General features: G+C 40.1%; 1 protein-coding gene across 3 annotated transcripts in view; it reads left to right on the top strand.

Annotated features, from left to right (window-relative positions):
* Positions 1-272: 272 nt before the first annotated feature.
* The window catches only part of EFEMP1 (EGF containing fibulin-like extracellular matrix protein 1), a 93,097-nt gene continuing 73,348 nt past the window's right edge, over positions 273-20,021 (top strand). The window contains exons 1-4 of one of the 3 annotated variants that reach the window (XM_006868020.1): positions 273-353; positions 5,812-5,860; positions 6,028-6,179; positions 6,345-6,468. In XM_006868020.1, the coding sequence (XP_006868082.1) occupies positions 273-353; positions 5,812-5,860; positions 6,028-6,179; positions 6,345-6,468 (406 nt within the window). Of the gene's footprint in view, positions 354-5,811; positions 5,861-6,027; positions 6,469-20,021 lie in introns of all 3 variants that reach the window. The other 2 variants (XM_006868019.1, XM_006868018.1) reach the window with 2 other exon arrangements.

The raw sequence follows: 20,021 nt of genomic DNA, 5'->3' as shown, positions 1-20,021 counted from the left end.
TGTCCTTTGTATATGCCCAGCGCATACCAGATGGAGTAAAATGAAATGCAATTCTGCAGCGTTGTTTTACAGTCTCGTGCCTGGTTTGGCAACTGGGAAGGTTGGAAGGGGGTAGGGATATGAGAACACAGATTAGGCGTCTGATACCTGGAGCTTCAGCCTCCCAGTCTCTCCTTCTATTCCTTGCTACTTCACAGCGACTGTTTTGTTATTTCCCCCACCGCAGCAGATACTAAACATCGGTTTGTCCTGTGTTTTCTTCGAGATTCACAATGTTGAGAACCCTTTTTCTGACTATGCTGACTCTGGCGCTGGTCAAGTCACAGGATACGGAGGAAACTATCACCTACACGGTAAGGGGTGATGGAATTCAAGATAAGTGAGGCTCTGCTGGGATTCTGTGACACAGGAGAGAGTTGGCCCACCCCTGCCAGTGTATGTGGGCTGTACTCCGTGGAGAGTCATGAATTAAACACCGCTAGAGTATGGTTCTAGTTTAGAATTCCTTGTTAACTTGCTCCTAATTTAAAATTAAATTCATTTAGATTACCAGTTGAGATAGGGACCAAAATGTAATGATTTGTGCAAAAAAGGGACCCTTTTAAAAACTAAAACCAAAGTAAACTACACATTCCCAACACATTCAGTAAACTCATGGATGTGAGACATCCAGAAGCCTGGATTCCTATATGCGCAGGCACAAAGGAAATCAAATCTTGTAGAATTAGTCTTAACTAAGAATGTTTGACATCATAAAAGCACATAGCCTCATTTGTGCATGTGACTATATTCTCATGTAAGTGGCTGTCTTGATTTTATAAAGGCTGTGTACTCCCTTATAGTGTAGCTAATGCTTCTATAAATGCCCCGGAAATAGACTATGTGTTGCTAGTGTGGAGCATTTGCTCAAGTGATTAAAGTGTGCTTTGGATATCGCATTCTCTAAGGAGCACATATGACATTTCCAAGTAAGATTTATTAAGGTTAATTAGTTAGTGGGCAAAGTCAATGTTAAATAAAATATTAGCAATATTATCTGACCCCCCCCCCATTCCTTGTAGAATGGATGTGGGGAGAAAAGTAAGGGCAGAATTTACCTTACTGCTGGGGAGTTTGTTTACCCCTCTGTTTGGGGTTTTCTACTGTTCAATCAGTGATGTGAAGCGAATGACATTTGTCCTGCATTGGAATATGAAACACATTTTCCTACTTGCTCCCAATTTAAAATTAAGTAATTCTACTCAAAAGAATATGATTTTTTTTTCAAAATAAAACTCTTAAAAGTGAGCTAATGCCAATTATTGGTGATAAGCATGATCTCACTTTTTGATATGATGTTATCTGCATGACGTTAGTATTCATCTGACAGATGCCCCTTGATGTACAAAGGTGTACAATGTCAGTATGCAATCTGTCAGCAAGTACCAGTCGCGGGGTGACCTCTGTTCGGATGTGTGCACACTGATAACCAACTGACATGCCTTTGACTATAAATAAGAGTTTAGTATAATTATTTTGTTAAATTAATAGTCCTTTGTTAAAGATAAATAAAGCAAGAGAAATAAATGCATGTGTTATTTATTGTCAAATGAAGATACTTTGTTATTCAGGCTAAACTTAACTACCTTTTTCAAAGAGCTAAAATTAAATAAACTAGTGGTTATGAATCGGGCTGCAAACCGCAAGGTCAGCAGTTTGAAACGACCAGCTGTTGAGCTGGAGAAAGATGAGGCTTTCTGCTCCCGTAAAGATTTACAGCCTCAGAAACCCTGTACAGGGTTCGCTATGAGTCGGAACCGACTCCACGGCACATCACAACAACCCACTTTTCTAATCATATAAGGTTTTACTGCTTTTACAATGCTTACTTCATACCTTCTTCCCTTTGCTAATCACTTAGCTCTTAGTCGTCTTTAGCAGAAAAGTTTCCTGGGGATTAAACATTGTAATTTTCAGAGCACAGATGGGTCCCCTATTATTGTAACAGATTTTCCATATAGGATACCCTTGTTGCACTAAGATTAGATGTATTTTGTTTTGAATTGTGTATGCCTAATCTTACTGAGTACACCTTTGTGGAGACACTGCCCTCTTTCATTCTCAAGGCTATTAGTACAACGAAGGAGCTCTGGTGGCATAGTTGTTACGAATCGGGCTGCTAACCTCAAGGTCGGTAGTTCAAAATTACCAGCCGTTCTGCAAGAGAAAGATGAGGCTTTCAGCTCCTATAAAGATTTACAGCCTTGGAAACCCTATACAGGGTCTCAACTGATTCCACGGCACACTACCACCACCGCCACCATTAGTACAATGAAGATCAGAGAGGTTGTCTAACATGCTTTAAGTCTACCCAACTAGCAAGCAGTGTGGCTAAACAACTAAATTAAGGCTAGGCTTGTTTAATAGTCCATCCACATTGAGTGTCCTGGAACTAAACATCAAAAACTAACTGCAAGTCTTCTCTATTTGCCATACAAATTATTCAAGTGAACTGCCTTTTTTTTTTTTTTTCCCTGATTTGAAAGCTACTTTTCAGAAGGACGGCTCATATCCATGAGATAGCAAGTTCTATATTCCCCATCCACATTAAAGATAGGGTCTATTTAATATTTACTCGCCAACTATCTGTGGTGTGCATAAGCAACTCTCAGCATTATCAAAAGAATTCAAGCTTATTTGTTTACTGAGAAAATTTTGGCTTTTAACCCCGGGGAATTTACCCTGGAAAGACATTGTTGGAAACTACGAAGTTCCCAAGCAAGAACAAATAATATTATTATACAGATTATACAAGTTGCTAAAGAAATAGAAAAGCAAGGAAATGATCCATGTCAGTGGTGGCATACTGGAGAATGTGGAGCTCTGTGCTGGTTCTGAAAGAAAATGAACTAGGATTGACCAAGGGAGGCTGAGGAGGCATCTGAGTTGGAGGGATTCGCATAAGTGAAGGCTAGAGGTAGAAATAGCCCAGGCTAAGTCTAGGAGATGGTAAGGCAAGGTTGACTAGAGTAGTTATTGGATAGAACCTAGAGACGGTGATAATGGGAGGTAAGAGGTCTGTAGGCCACTATGAGTTCTTAGATGGAAAAGGTGACACAGACAAGAGAGGAAGAAAGATCATCATGAAGCTGTTTTTAAAATGCAGAGATAGGGAAACCAGCAAAGAGATCTTCCCTACTCATGAGGCCAAGGGCGCTTATGTGGTAGACATGAAAGTAAACCCAAAGTCAGCAGAACATGAAGGAAAATAATTGGGGAAAACTAGTGCTAATGTAGATGCTCTGGTAGCATAGCAGTTACGAGTTGGGCTGCTAACCGCAACGTCGGTAGTTCAAAACTACCAGCCGTTGTGTGGGAGAAAGATGAGGCTTTCTGTTCCCATAAAGATTTACAGCCTCAGAAACCCTGTGCAGGGTCACTATGAGTCAGAACCGACTCCACGGCATACCACCACCACCAGTGCTAATGTTAAAATGTTAATCATAGATCCAAAGAAAGATGTTCTTGCCTTGGATAGTGTTGGGGAAACAGGAAAGTTTGGGAGATAAAATGAGTTCAGTTTTCACCATTAAGTGTCAGATATCAGCAAATCTTGTAAACTGATCTCACTGCCTTCGTGTAGCTCTTCACTGGCCAATCTGTGGTGTGCATAAGCAACTCTTGGCTCTATCAGAAGAATTTGTTGATTTGTTTTGTGTCTCAGCCCTTCCAAAGCATCTTCCTAACAGTGACTTTCTCAAATGCACATCCAATCAAATTTTTCCCTAAACTTAAAAATTATTTGCTGGCCGTCAAGTCAATTCCCACTCATAGCAACCCTGAACAGGGTTTCTGAGATGGGAGCAGAAAGCCTCATCTTTCTTCCACAGAGCTACTGGTGAACTCAAACTGCTGCCCTTGCAGTTAGCAGCCCTCATGTAACCCACTATGTTACCAGGACTCCTTTAAAAAAATTTTCAGTGGACTCTGGTAATCTGAATTCCACTTTGGTGGTGGTTTTATGCTGTGTAGCCGGTTCTGACTCATAACAATCCTGTATGGGGTTTCGAAAGCTGTAAACCTTTATGGGAGCAGAAAGCCTCATCTTTCTCCCACGGAGCAGCTGATGGTTTTAAACTGCTAATCCTGAAGTTAGCAGCCAAAATCTGTAACCCACTACGCTACCAGAACTCCTTATTATCTACCACAGTGTTTCTCCAAAGGTTGCACAAAGACCACCTGTAACGCTATGAGTCAGAACTGACTCAACAGCACTTAACAACAACCCACTTATAGAACTGGATCTTTTGGGGTGGGCCCAGGAATCTGCATTTTAATAAGCACTCTGGGTGTTTCTAGGCATAATAAAGCTTGGAAACCACTGGAATCCAGTTTTTATTGGTTCACAAAAAGACATCTTAGATTTTCCTACTTCTCTAAACCTCGTCCCCAGTCCTCTCATACTGAATTACTTGCAGGTCCTTCCTTCTTTAACAATTTCATGCCTTTTCTCTCTGTGGTGGTTCCTGTTCCTAGAATTCCCAGATCTCCCTGGAAAAATGATGCTCATCCTCTTAGGTCCAATTCACTTGTCATTTCCTTCTCTACCACCATGAAAGGAAGGCCCACCGCAGTCCCAGACAGAGTCCATTACTCCATCCATACTTGTGTCATGACACAGGGTGTCTTGTTTCAACTTGTCTACCTGTCTGGTGTGTGGCGCAGTAGGTTAATGCGCCAGACTGCAAAACCATATGAACTGCAAGGTCGGTGCTTCAAGCTCACCAGCTGTTCCTTGGAAACCCTATACAGGGTTGCTATGGGTCGAAATCGACTTGATGGCACTTAACAACAACAACAACCTGTCTGGTATGGAGTCTTAGTGTGGCACTGTGGAATAAAGCACTGGACTGCAATGTTGGTTTGAACCACAAGGTTGGCAGTTCAAGCTCACCAGCCACTCCTCAGAAACCCTATACAGAATCTCTCTGAGTTGAAACTGACTTGGCGTCACTTAGCTACAACGACCTCCTTATAGTCTCTAGGAGTTCTGGTGTGGCGTATAGGATAAACACTCAATTGCAATGTCCATTTGAACTGCAAGGCCAGTGGTTCAAATACACCAGCTGCTCTACAGAAACCCTATACAGGGTTGCTATGAGTTGGAACTGACTCGATGCCAACAACCTATCTGTAGTCTTTCCTGGTCTGTGCTTGAAGACAGGGCTAAGGTCTTCATCATTTGTGTATTCCCAGAGCCTATGGTGATGTCTGACATAAGAAAAGACTCAGTTGATGGTTTGTTCAGTGAGTGAACCAGATAAGATCTGTAGGAACTGAAGGCATAAGGCAGGCCAGGGTGTGAGAGAGAAGATATGTTGGGTTCAGCTGAGTAGGAAGGGTAAGGAAAGTCATGTGCTTGAATGCTCTAAGTAGATTCGGAGCAAGGATATGAATCAAGGGCTGAAAAAAAGAACTTAGAGTAATTTGGGGGATAAAATTTACCATGTGAAAGAAAGGGCAAATGAAACAAAAATGATCCATCAGAAGTCAGAGAGATTATCCTCAAGACAGAAGTTAATTCCAAGAAAGTGGTAATGGGCAACTGCACCAAACACAAAGAGCCTGTTGAGCACCTCTGATTGAGAAAGGATCCTTGAAATTGTCCAGTGCACAAACACTGCAATAAAAACCATAGCCATCTTATCATGTATCTAGGGCTCAAGCTCAAGGACTGGTGCCATAAGAATGCAGCTTTTTAAATGGACTTTTTAGAGGATGGATTCACCTACTAATTGTTTCCTGGACCCATCTTTATTGTTTCCTTCACAGCAATGCACAGACGGATACGAGTGGGACCCTGTTAGACAGCAGTGCAAAGGTAAGATGTCTTTTAGAGTCTTCCCATTTGAGCATGGCTTTCAATCTCCATCTCAAGTGCCACTTTCCCTCTCCTGCTTGCGTTGTACCAAAAAGGCATGAGCATATAGTTGCACATTCAGTTTTCCCTCTAAGACGATGCCTGACTTATCTTATTACTGACCCCAGATATTGATGAATGTGACATCGTCCCAGATGCTTGCAAAGGTGGAATGAAATGTGTCAACCACTATGGAGGATACCTCTGTCTTCCTAAAACAGCCCAGATTATAGTCAATAATGAACAACCTCAGCAAGAAACTCCAGCTGCCTCAGAACCTGCGGGTGCAGGTACAAGTGCGGGTGCAGGTACAAGTGCGAATGCAGCCGCCTCCTCAGGAGCAGTCGCCGGAGGGGTTGCTGCCGCGGGCATGGCAACCAGTGGAGTGGTGCCCGGGGGTGGTTTTGTCGTCAGTGCTGCTGCAGTGGCTGGCCCTGAAGTGCAGACTACTCGAAATAACTTTGTCACCCGAAGGAACCCAGCCGACCCTCAGCGCGTTCCCATCAACCCCTCTCACCGTCTTCAGTGTATGGCAGGCTACGAGCAGAGCGAGTACAACGTGTGCCAAGGTAAGCATTGCTTCCTATGCTAACAAGAACGTTCTTGCCTAAGCACACTTCGTAGCTCACTCACATTTACTGAGGTCTCCCACATGCCCAGCATTGGGCAAAGTGCTTTGCCTGTATTACCACACTTAATCACTGCAATCATCCTAAAAGGTAGTGACTATCATTATCAGCATCATTTGGTGATTGAGAAACTTGGCATATAGTTAGAGACACTTGGGGGACTTTCAAATCTATGAATGTCCAAGCCACACCCCAGTACAGTTAAGTAACAGTTTCTGAGGGTGGGTTCCAGACATCAGCTTTTTTAAAGCTCCCCACGTGGTTCCAGTTGAGAACCCAAAGTTCAACACAGGTGGAAAGTACAGAACCAGTCTCCAAAACCATAGCGGTCAAGTGTGAAATTGTGCTATCCAGCTGCTCCATAAACGTCGCCCCCCCTGGTTTCTCAAGGCTTCTTTTCATTGAACTTGACACTGACTTACTTTCTTTGTTCAGAAATTGGGGCTTCTGCCTCTGGCTACCTTTGAGGGAGTGACCTCTGCTCACATTTATCTCCCTTTTAAAGCTCTCAGCTGACCACATTTCCTTTCTATCACTTGCACCATGGCACTGTCTGCCTGAGTTCTTCTGTTTATTTTCACAAAGAGTACACATCACTGTATATTCTAGCAACAGCTGTAGACTCACGCTCGCCAAGTGATAAGAATCTCAGGCTTTGAAGACTTGTACGATACTGGCTAACTGGACTGTGCTAACAGATTTTGTTTCCATTTTTCTTCTTAGTAACCCCTTTCAAAGCTGTCTGGTACAGAGACCGTGTTATTGATATGGGGCCCTAGAAGCTCCAGAATCTGCTCTTAATTACCAGGGACTGACTGGGTAGACCCCATATCAAGGGGTTCATCTCGCCACCACTTAAGAACCTACTACAGGTCGGCAGATGAAAAGGACCTGGGGGCCCTGGTGATGCAGCCGTTAAGCACTCAGCTGCTAACTGAAAGGCTGACAATTCGAACTCACAAGCCGCTCCACTAGAGAAATATACAATAATCTGCTTCCATAACTATTACAGCTAACAAAATTCTATGGAGCGGTTTGATTCTGTCACATGGGGTCACTATAAATAGAAACTGACTCTGTGATCCCTAACAAAAACAGCTACTCTCATTGAGTGAGGAAGAGGGCACCTTCCTCCATCCACACTGAGGACCTCAGTTGGGATCAGCTAGCTGCTAGCTGTGGCATTAAGGGGGGAGTAGTAACTCCTGATCACCTGGAATGCTGCCCCCATTCACCAGTCTTTTAGTTTATGTTGTGGGTAAGAGATACTAGATTTTGAATGACTTATAAAATGAAGTAAGGAAACTTATTCTTTTATGTTTTGTGTTCATATCTTGAGTACCCCCTACATCACACCAAAGTCATGCTGTGATGGTGTCACTTTTCCGAGGGCGCATCATAGTAGCATCTGTTGTGGATTACTGTCATGAGTCAGAATTCTAATATTGATGATGAATGCTTCAACATCTGCTTGATATTCTGATATTTAATTTAAGGATTTGTCAAGGAGATAAACTGATGAGGTTGTAAACATATAGAGTTATGATGAAAAATGCTTTGCATTATTTAATATATAATAACTTTTCATTCTTTTCTTGAAATACATTTTTTAAAAAGGATCTGGTGTGGCACTGTAGTGTCAGCACTAGACTGCAAACCACAAGGTCAGCAGTTCAAACCCACCAGCCACCCCTTGAAAACCCTATACATTTGAAGTACTACAACTAATTCTGTCAATGTAAATCAATACTTCAAGAACATTTCAGCAAAAATTTTTTTTAGGAAAAATAGCACAATCCTTTCAAGTAGTATTTCATCTCACCACCACTGACTCGACAGCACGTGACAACAACAACAACAGGTTGTTGAGTTGTTGCTGTTTTCAAGTGCTGTTGAGTCAGTTCCAACTCATAGTGACCCTGTATAGGGTTTCCAAGGAGCACTTGGTGAGTCTGAACTGCCGACCTTGTGGTTCAAAACAATCTTGAGGTTGAGTGTTTATCCCATAACACCACACCAAGACTTTTAATGGTATTTGGGGGAAGAATAGATAAAACAACTGGGTCGTGTCCCAACGTAACGTATAGCCCCCATCATTGATACTTGTGGTTGAATTAAAAAACAATCCCGAGAACTGAATGATGAAGTTCTAGAATAAAACAAATTCAGGACTTGCGTATAACACGCACTTATTACAGCTGAAACTATACTGTGAATGGTGAAAATTAAATTTTTTTCTGGAAAGGCTTTAGACTACCTTATAAATAAGTTATCTTCCACATATTATAACATTTATAATTCTTACTTATGGGGATTTTTTTTTTTTTACTTATAAGCCCAAACTATTCAATATTTTGCTACTGGTAAATGCTAAATATGTACTTGTTGTCTGCATGCATACAGGGTATTTCTAACCCAAACTCTTCTTTACAATCCAACCAATTTCTAAGATTTGAGATTGTAGTCTGTGCCACTGAAAGCAGGGTTAAAAGTTTTTTGGATGATCTAGGCTTAAGTTGGATTTCTTCCCACCTCACAATTTTGCAACGTGCCCATAAATGTGGATTTACTTAATTGTTGATAAAAGGGGTTATTTCACATGATAACAACAAGATCATCTGTCTAAGGAATCTGACGAACATAAGCCGAGTCACACTTATGCCCGTTTATTATTGAGCGAATCAAATATGCAGTCCAGCTTCCTCTAATTGCCTGCAGATGTATGACATTCTCATTCCAAGCAAGCAGCACAAAATAATGTTTTATAACCAACGTGAAAGTGCAGGGACCTCCGCTTAAAGCAATAATGTGCTCCAAGGACCTATATTACTGACATCATTGTAGGGCTTGAGGAGCCTTCTGTTTTCATAAAGATCTCCACTCCCTTTTAAACGCTGCACACTCGTGCCCAGTAATCCAAACACATTTACCAGGTCAGCTGGATTGGAATAAACGAAGGCCTACAGATGAGTCATATTTGTATAAAAAATTATTTCTTTTTTCCACATTTATTTTTCAACAGGTACCGTTTATCATCACATAACCTAAAACTTAAGGACATCTGTGTGTTTAAATAATTACTGAAATCTGTACTGTGGTTCAGTTTTAAAATATCTTGCACCTTTGGATGCCCTGTTAGAAGTCACAGATGGCTCCTAATAATTTAAAGAATACCTTTAGACATTTTTTTAAAGTGTATGCTGTTTTATAAATATATCTTTTGACCAGCTGTCCATCTTTTAACTGTTTGATGAAAACAAGATCTATTTACTCCTTTCCATATATTTTTCCAGAGTTTTTTAAGGTTTAAAATGCAGCATAACATCCAAAGATCAAATCGTAATGAGCACATTTTTTTTTCAGTGAATGTTTGCCAGCTGAGGATGATGCTGTGGAAGGCAAACACACTAACTTTCAAATGACAGGTGTTATAGAGTCCTGGTGTGGCGCTGTAGAATAAGCACTGGACTGCTAACCACAATGTCGGCAGTTCAAAACTACCAGCCACTCCTGGGAAATCCTATATGGGGTTACTATGAGTAGGAACTGACTCTGAGGCACTTAACAACAGCAACAATCCTTAACAGGTATAAAGTACCAGAAGATCATTTCAGTATTATAAACTCACAGTCATGTATAAAGTGTCTTAGAAATTCATTTTTCTCCGAAAAGTACCATGTGACTCTGTTGATAATCATCTGTATCAAATCAAGTTAGATGAATGGGAATATATTATAGTCCATAGATAATTCACCGTTGTTTTCTACATCTTCATTGCTTATTCTCTATGTTGTTAAGTGTCGTGGAGTCAATTCCGACCTATAGTGACCCTGTATAGGTTTCCAAGGAGCAGCTGGTGAGCAGGCCTCCTTAAATTAAATGGAGTTAGAAAGTGCTAGTTCAAGCTGAACAGGATTTATTTTATTTTATTTTATTTTTAGTGCTATGTAACTTTCTCAAAGTCTCTTTCTTGTAAGATAAAAAAAAATATTTGGGAGCTGGCAAGTAAGAGAAAGCAATTTGGAGGAATTTGTTGACTTAATTGAATGTAAGAAAATGAAACATAGGATATTTTGTGTAGATGGTAGTTAACTCATTGCTAACCTTGGATAGGATATGCAGGTATCATTACTGACTTGCTAAAGAAACAGCACCACCAAGAACTGAACTTGGGACAAAGGCCTAATGAAGCTGACTATGGAGTCAATCCAGTGTAGAACCTAATCTGTGTTTCACAAGGTTCAACTGAAATGTGAAAACTCCGTAGTTTCCATCCAGCCTGTCTCCCCAACACTGTCCTGGTTTTAAAACTGAAAACCCTTCCCAAATCATGGGAAATGCCTCAGTCTCAGGCAACAGTGATGGTTGGTCCTCCCAGTATACCCACTTGTCCAAATTCCCTGTACCTCCCAGCCAAGAATGAGAAAATCCCAATGCCTCCGCCATTTTTTAAATTTTTTTCAGGAGAAAGCTTTGTCCAATGAGGCTTTTTTTTTTTTTTTTTTAAATTTGATTTGAACTTTTGAAAATCAACCTTCACTGATTTTTAAGTCGTTGAACAGGGCTTTTCACTGCAATTGCCTGGACCCCTTTGTTAATTTGCTAGTGGGGCAGTCTCTTTCAACATTGTTCTAGTCTTTGCAGTTGTAGGGTACCTAGACAGTAACACCTACATTATGCCATAATTAGCGCATCTTTTACATTTCTGCTCAGAAAAGTTTCGCCATGTAATTAAAAGGAGCTCTGGTAGCGTAGTGGTTACGAATTGGGCTGTGAACCTTAGCGTCAGCAGTTCGAAACTACCAGCTGTCCCGTGGGAGAAAGATGAGGCTTTCTGCTCCAGTAAAGATTTACAGCCTCGGAAACCCTGTACAGGGTCGCTATGAGTCAGAACCAACTCCAAGGCACACAACAACAACATAAATATCTCAGTTTATGAGGAAATTTTTTGCAATTATCATGTTTTTCAATGGTTCTTTAAAGAAAAAAAAAAATCATTATTACCTTAGACACAGGAGCGCTGGTATGACTCTGTAGGATAAGGAGTACACCACAAACTGCAAGGTCAGCGGTTCAAACCCACAAGCTAGTCCTTGGAAACACTACAGGGTCACTATGAGTCAGAATCTACTCAGTGGCACTTAACAACACGATCCTTAGACACAGATTAACTAAAAAGCTGGGGGTGGGGGGGTTGGGGGGAAGACTGCTTATAAAGCCTTAACCCCAAACCCTCTGCCGTCGAATTGATTCCAGCTCGTAACACCTCTGAAGGACAGCGTAGAACTGTTCCCTAGGGTTTCTGAGACTCTAATCCATACAGTGTCGCTGTGGGTAAGAATCGACTCAATAGCACTTAACAACAACAACAATCTTAACAGGAGCAGTCTTACCATTCTCCTGTAGAATGGACGGTGGGTTGGAACCACCAGCCTTGAGGTTAGCAGCCCAGCAACCCACTGCGCCACCAGAGCTCCTTATAAAAATCAAAGTTATTGTTGTTAAGTGTCGTCCAGTCAGTTCCAACTCATAGCAACCCCATATAGGGTTTCCAAGAAGCAGTTGGTGGGTTTGAACTGCCGACCCTCGGAAATTATACTCACAGTTAAAAATCTCTATACTCCTGGGACCATCTTTTTATCTTCTGCACATCTCTTTATAAACCTGCATTTACATAAAGATAACTAAAATATTGTTTTGAAAAGGAGAAGATGTTATTACCTGTCCATGTTGTTACGTATCTACCGTAATAAAGTGATACTTGAACTAACATGCACCGCTTCTTAGATGCTAGGGATGTCTTTCTTTAACTTCTTTCATTTGAAACTTAAATGATCTCATAACTAAAAATAGCCTAATAAAGTATAGTCTAACCAAGTGCTTTAGCATACCTGGCATTGTCATTACTAAACAGCCCAACACTGCCTCTTTGTTGATCCTCACCAATTCCATCAGGGTCTCAGGCAGCTTCAATAAATTTTGTGAGGAAATTTTTGTTACATATAATTATATACTCCAACAAAGAGCTGTGATCTCAGAAAATAGATGTTTTGCAAAAGGAAGACTATAATTGAGTACATTATGATATTAGCAACAACAACAAAAATGTTTCAGAGAGTAAATGAACATTTACCCCACTTATATCTGTTCATTGTTTTTAGCTGTTAATAGCCTTTGAGTACCTAAAAATTCTTGAATGTCATGTAAATGGATAGGAGGTAAGTTTGTAGGGGAAATTTAATTATGTTTTAAGTAAGCTGATGCAATGTAATAGAGGAGATTGATTTCCTCCTGGAAAATCAGGTGTTATTTCATAGTTTGCTTTTTAAACTACTACAGTCAGTGAATTTCTAATCATTTAAAATATACAGTTATGGACAGTATGTATCTGAGTCACCAACAGGCAGAAAGTGTCCTTAAAATTCCTTCATAAAAACTGAATGGCAACAGTCTACAGTGGGAAGAATGGAAGAGGTTAGTCTGAAAACTCTTACTTCCATAGCAAAATATGCTATTGTTGTTAACTGCCATCAAGTCAGTTCCAACTCAATAGCAACTCCATGTACAACAAAACAAAACACTGCCTGGTACTGCACCATCTTCACAATTGTTGCTACGTTTGAGCTCATTGTTGTAGCCACTATGTCAGTCCGTCTCATTGGGGGCCTTCCACTTTTTCACTGACCCTCTCCTTAGTATGATGCTCCCTACTGATACTAAGTCTAAAGCACATGAGATGAGGTCTTGCCATCCATACTTCTAAGGAGCATTTTGGCTGTACTTCTTCCAATACAGAATTGTTCATTCTTCTGGCAGCCCATGGTATATTTGTTATTCTTTGCCAATAGCATAATTCAAAGCCATCAATTATTCTATTGACCTTATTCGTTGTCCAGTTTTCACATACCTATGAACCAACTGAAAATACTATGGCTTAGGTCAAGTGCACCTTAGTCTTCAAAGTGACATCTCTGCTATTTTAACACTTTAAAGAAGTCTTTTGCAGCACATTTGCCCAATGCAATACATTGTTTAATTTATTAACTCTTGTTTCCATGAACATTGATTGTGGATCCATGTAAAATGAAATTGTTGACAACTTCAGAATTATGCTATCTAACTACCCAAATCAGTGATCTTCAAAGTGTATTCCTGGACCAGCAATATCAGAATCAACTGAAAGCTTGTGAAAAATGCACATTCCTGGGCTCCATTCCAGACCTACTAAATCAGCAACTCTGGAGGCGGGACCCAGCAATCTGTGTTTTCACAATCCCACCAGGTGATTTTCATGCCTGCTCAAGTTTTAGAAAAATATCCTAATTAATCTTAACTTCAAGAAGTTACATCCAGCTACAAAAATCTGGGGGCAAAGTCAGAAATGTTTCCATGGAATATGAGAAATAGCTAAGAGAAAACATCAGAAATATGTACCTATACATTCTGCTTCTAGAGTAGACTATTTCTAATTAACTTTTCTAACCTTTCTTATAATTGTCACCAGTACTAAACTCCCAAATATGGATGATCGGGAGTCCTGGTTAGGACTGTATCCCGGAGCCAAAGACATGACCTGAGCAACCTGAGGAAAGGGGCACTTCACAGGAAAGAAGGAGAGCCCTGTATCTTCCTGTAAAGAACCTATATATGGGAAATAATATAATCATACATAAATTGCTAGTAGATGATGTGCTAAGTGATACCTATATTTTCTATTTGTTGTTGTTAAGTGCTATGAAGTCAGTTCCAACTCAGAGTGACCCTGTATAGAGTTTCCAAGGAGTAGCTGGTGAGTTTCAACCACTGAATTTGCGCTTAGCAGTCCAGTACTTATCATCTACAGTGCCACATCAAGTTCCATGGTACAAATTTGTAAAATGAAGGGATGGTGGCTGACTCTGACTTGGCCTTTAAAGCATCTTTCAGTTATCAGCAAGATGGCGGTGGGGGGGGGGGTAGTGATCCTTCCAATATCAGATGCACAGCTGACCATCTCATTCCATTTAGACTTAGATTTAGAGTCTCAGATATATGAAAAGTGTTCACAGAAGTGTCTTCTGCTCAAATTAAATGTGATCAAAGATTGGCTTCCCTTCAAAGACAAGGAGATTCTTGTTAAAACTAGTTAACACTTAATCTGTGGAATGAGTGTCCCTCTCCCCATAGAAGCAAAGAGAAGCAGATTAGAGTAGAATTGCAGGCCTGGGTAACTTCAGGAATGTGCACTGTTGTTATCGGTTCATTATTTCTCCAGTGGAAAATCTCAAGTTATATTTTCTAAAATCAACAAGTGGCCCCTTTTGTAAGGGTTGTCTTTACACTTGTCGAATTACTGGCACAGTTTCATTCTTTGAAACCAAGGAGTAAACAAAATTTGTTCCATGTGTTTGATTTTGCACGAATCTACAAATAAGTAATTCACACCACATCTGAAATTCATTAGCATGTTGCTTTTTCCAGGAGGTAGCTGCACATTGTACACTCAGAAAAAAAGCTGATCAAGAAAACTGCATTCAACCGTTGGCAGGAGAAAGCGGCTATCATTGTAAGCATTTAGCCCTAATTGCAGACTTATAGCTTAAGCCTAAATGATTTGTAAACATTTAATAAAGATGAAGCGAAGAAATGACATGAAAGGGAGGCTTTGTGCCGAGGTACAGGCAGAAGCCTGGGTAGCTTACTGCTGTCAATTTCATATGACCGCTGATTAGGAAGATGGAGAGACACTTGATGGCATATAAATGTGCACCAAATAGACTAAAAACATTGCTGTTTGGGAAAAACAAAATTCTAAAACTTGAACTACATTTTTAATAAATAAATATCCACAGACTGAGCCAAAGAATACCAGGCAACATCATAATTGAAACTGATCAAACAGAACACAAAACCAGTCCGTTAAGGTTCAATAAATTCAGGCAAGTCATGGATATTTAGTTCCTGAACACTTTCTACAAAACCCTTTGATAGGATCAAAGTATAAGGAAGGTACGGTTATCGTCCTTAGGGAACTTGGCATCACTGACCCATGAACTGTCAAATAACAATAAAATGAACCAATAGCATTGCAATAAACTAACACAAGGGACATCGCCAAAAGTATATAACGAGTTGCCAAAAGTAGACATAAACTAGTATGTGACACAGGTAGCCCCACAATTTACTACAATCCATATTTGGACCAAAAAAAAAGCATATCTCAGAAAGCTCAAGGACGAAGTTCTGCTTCCTCCATGAACTATAAATGGGGTTGTTTAGAAGAGACAGATGAGAGTTTGGAGGTCTGTGGAAGGAGATTAAGAAACAAACCAAGGAAGTATCCACCCTGTAGCCAAACAGGACAAGTGAGAAGCAAAATTGCATCCATGTTCCTTCCATCCAAGAATGGTTTCCCATGAGAGTCCCTCAGAAGCAATGTCCTGCTGATAGGAATGCTAATGAGGTAAGGATGGGAAGAAGATCAAATCAGAAAGTATAATGATGCTGACACTTTGCACAACAAACAGCTGTCACTGGTCCCAGCCTCAGTAACCTCCCCAACAAAATACAAATGTGCTCATCGAGCTCTAAATATCTTCCTCTTAGTTGGACTTATTTTTGAGTAGGCATTTGGTAAATGGTTTTTGTTTGCTTCTAATCATCAGAGAATTTATATTGCAAGTTTATTCTGAGTTCCTTGAAAATGACCTATTGGACACCATGTGTGTATAAGGTATATTTTCCAACTATAAATGTTATCAAATGTCAGTATGGTCCATGAGCAGTTATTGAAAGAGCAGTCACTATTTACATTAATAATGGAGACACTTTGTTCTCAATTTAACCTTTAAGCTATTTGAAAAAAATAAGTCATAAAACCTATTCTTTATATCCTGGATCATTAGGTTTTTAATAAACCTTGGTGAATAAACAGGTTGCCATTATTCTTAGAGCAAGACTAGTAATTGGAAACACTAGAATTCCTTTTATTTTATGAAAAGTTATGTAACCAATGAATGCATCTCTGTATCAAATATATCCTTCAGAAATCTAGTGGTGAATAATGAAAATATAAGTGGGTTGGGAAGATATTAATATTAAGGATAGTTGAAGTGAGAATCTCATGAGAATGACAAATATTAATGCGAGCTCTCTTAGTCTGTGAAGAAATTCAAAGTTTTTTTTTTATGAAACTCTGTGAGATAAATATAAGAAAAGATGAAAGGATCAGATTAATCTATCTTGAACATTTCCCTGGACTTCAAGGCAGAAATTAAGCTTTTAAAAACTATTTCATTCAAATGCTAAAGGGTGTAATCCAGGAAAGGTGCTTAGATTTAGATGACTTAAAGAGCTGTTCGGATCTTGCACTGGGGCAGGAATAGGTAAAATGCTAGGGAAGTGATGATCCCAGTGGCCCATGAATAAAAAACCTTACTTGAGGCAACTGAAAAACAAGAAACTAGCTTGGATTTGACCTTCAGATGACACAAGAGTGATGTTTAGAATAGGACTTGTTGTTGTTAAGTGTTAAGTTGAGTTGATTCCAACCCATAGCGACCCTGTATAGGGTTCCCGAAGAACAGCTGGTGAGCTTGAACCACCTACCTTGCAGTTTAAACAGCTTTGCAGTCTGGCGCATTAACCCACAGCGCCATATTAGTTGTTGTTATATGTCATCGAATCGGTTCCTACTCATAGTAACCCTGTCTAGGGTTTCCGAGGAAAAACTGGTGGGTTTGAACTGCCAATGTTGTGGTCTGAAATCCAGTGCTTATCCTACAATGCCACACCAGGAATCCAGTAGGTCTAGAGACAACCATAAAAGCTGTGAATATACATTTATGTGTGCCCAGCAAGTGATAATCAAGACAAGACTTTTAACTGTTTTTCACATGAAGTGAAATTTCAAAAAGCTCTTGGGACTTTAGTGAAATAAGCTTTGCATTCTAAACAGCTGTGTGTGCTTGTTGTCATTCACCATGGTGACCTTGGCCTCTAGTTTGTGGTGACCCCACACACAATGGAATGAAATGCTGTCCCATCCTGTGCCATCCCTTTGATCAGCTACAGATTGGACCATTGTGATCCATTGGACTTTCATTGGTTGATTTGGGGAAACACATGGTTAGATCTTTCTTCCTAATCCATCTGAATCTGCAGCTCCTCTGAAATCTGATTGGCATCATAGCAACATGCCATCCTCCACTGACCAACAGGTGGGGGCTGTTACTGCTGTTAAATGCCATCCGTTCCAACCCATAATGACCCTGTAGAGGCTTTTGAAGGAGGGTTTCAACAGCCTACCTTGAGCTTAGCAGTCCAATGCTTCTCCTACAGTGCCCCACCAGGAGTCTAATACCTCCTTGAGTATCATTAGCCTTCTTTTCTACTCCACAGAACAACATTCCAAGTTCGAAACAATTCAAGGGGGCTTTTCTTCAGTGGCCTCTCTGAAGACCAGGTTTATTACAACTTAGGTTAGGAAGTAATTGTTATTAATTTGCAACTAATTTGATTTCACTAGTGAAATATTTTGCATCAAAGTGTTCCTCTCACAGCACGAGTATGCCATTAAATTGTCATTAGCATTTTTCCTATTTGCTAAAAACTTAATATTCCAATGTTTTCTAATATGCCAAAATTACATGTTATTGTTAAGTGCTGTTGAGTCAATTCTGACTCATAGTGACCCTATTTAGGGTTTCCAAGTAGCTACTGATGGGTTTGAATTACCGACCTTTTGGTTCAAGCCGACCTTGGGATCCAGTGCATTCTCCTGCACAGTATAAATTCTATTTTTCAGTCTACTCTTGAGTCCTTACAATTGATTTTTATTTGACAAGACTTCTTAGAGAATTTACTAATTGTTCTCCTGAAAATGTGAACTATTTGGGAATCTGGTGTCATTGAACTTTGCAAACTCCGCCAATTAACATTTCTCTATATGGAGTCCTCATGTGGCGCTGTGGGTTAATGCGCCAGGCTTCAAGGTCAGTTTGAGCTGCAAGGTTGGTGATTCAAACCCACCAGCTGCTCCTTGGAAACCCTATACAGGGTCGCTCTGAGTCGGATCTGACTCGATGATATTTAACAACAACAATCTCTATTATGTATGTGTTGTTAAGTGCTGTCGAGTTGGTTCCAACTCAGAGACCCTGTATAGGGTTTGTGAGGAGCAGCTGGTGGGTTTGAAATGCTGACCTTGCAGTTCAAAGTCCAGTGCTAATCCTACAGCACCATACCAGAAGTCCTATATAAAATTTGATACCTAAAGAAAAACAATTGTGTAATATGGTATTCCTTTCTTACCTGTATCTTTTTCACATACTTTGTGACATTAGAATATCCCTTGTCCAAAGAAAAGAAAAGAAAAAAAAAATTATAGGAGAGGTTAAAAGATGCCTTAGAAACTCACCTATGCAGGCTAAATGCCTACTTTCTTGCCTAGATTTAGTTGGCAGTTCAAGGTCACCAACCACTCCTCAGAAACCCTATACAGGGTCACTATGAGTCAGAATCGACTCAATAACACTTAACAACAACAAAAACAACATTTACATACATGCACACAAAGGCACACTCACACACACACCATAGTGAAATCAACAATGTAAACTGCTTTCTAAATTCCTGTGTTTACCTAACACAAGAGAATAGGGCACCTTGGACAGCTACTGCACTACTTGGTCAGCAACAAATTTTGTTAAACTGAATGCAAAAAGAGTCAATGAAATAGAAGCAAGACCACTGTTGTGAAGTGCCATCAAGTTGGTTCCGACCCACAGAAACCCTGTATAGGGTTTCCAAGGAGCAGCTGGTGAGCTTGAACTGGCGACCTTGTGGTTCAAACCAACTTTGCAGTCTAGCACATTCGCCCACAGTGCCACATGAAGACTCTTACAGTTCTACAGCATTATGGTCATATCTTTTAATTTTTCTTAGGCATGTGTCTGAATTAGATCCTGACCCATCTATGTATTCTATACTAAGCAACTGAATTCTTAGCAAAATATTTTGTTTAGACAAACCTTCATAGAGTGGGCTAGGAAATAACTTACCTAGGACTGACACTAAATCCTCAAGCTCTTTCATTCTTCAGACTTTGGTTAATTATATAGTCAGAAGGCTTCCTGGAATAAAATTCTACTCAACAAGCAAAGCAAAAAATTCCAATCATTCGTGATGAATTTGACTTTCCAGTAAAAGCTGCAGGCCCTTTTTGTAGAAACAGTTCATGACCTGTCATATCAGAAGAATCCTAATCCAGCAAGGTAGCTAGAGAAGAATAGTCCTCCCACACGAGTTGGCAGAAGGCATTTTAGAACCCTAGGAACGATGTAGGCCTTTGTTCTGAATTTCTCTGGTATGACCTCCCTTCTTTGGTTACTGAAAAAAATGTCTAATGATAACAGAAAGCTAAGTGAAAGAAGGAAATTTAATTGAGGTGCAATTTAAAACACCTAATGATAGCTCTGAAAGACCAGGAAAGATTTTGTTGTTGTTGTTCAATA

Source organism: Chrysochloris asiatica, unplaced genomic scaffold (assembly GCF_000296735.1).
Source record: "Chrysochloris asiatica unplaced genomic scaffold, ChrAsi1.0 scaffold00114, whole genome shotgun sequence".
Classification (NCBI taxonomy): Eukaryota; Metazoa; Chordata; class Mammalia; order Afrosoricida; family Chrysochloridae; genus Chrysochloris; species Chrysochloris asiatica.
The sequence above is the reverse complement of the archived record's forward strand: the minus strand, read 5'-3'. Positions and strand labels throughout refer to the sequence as shown.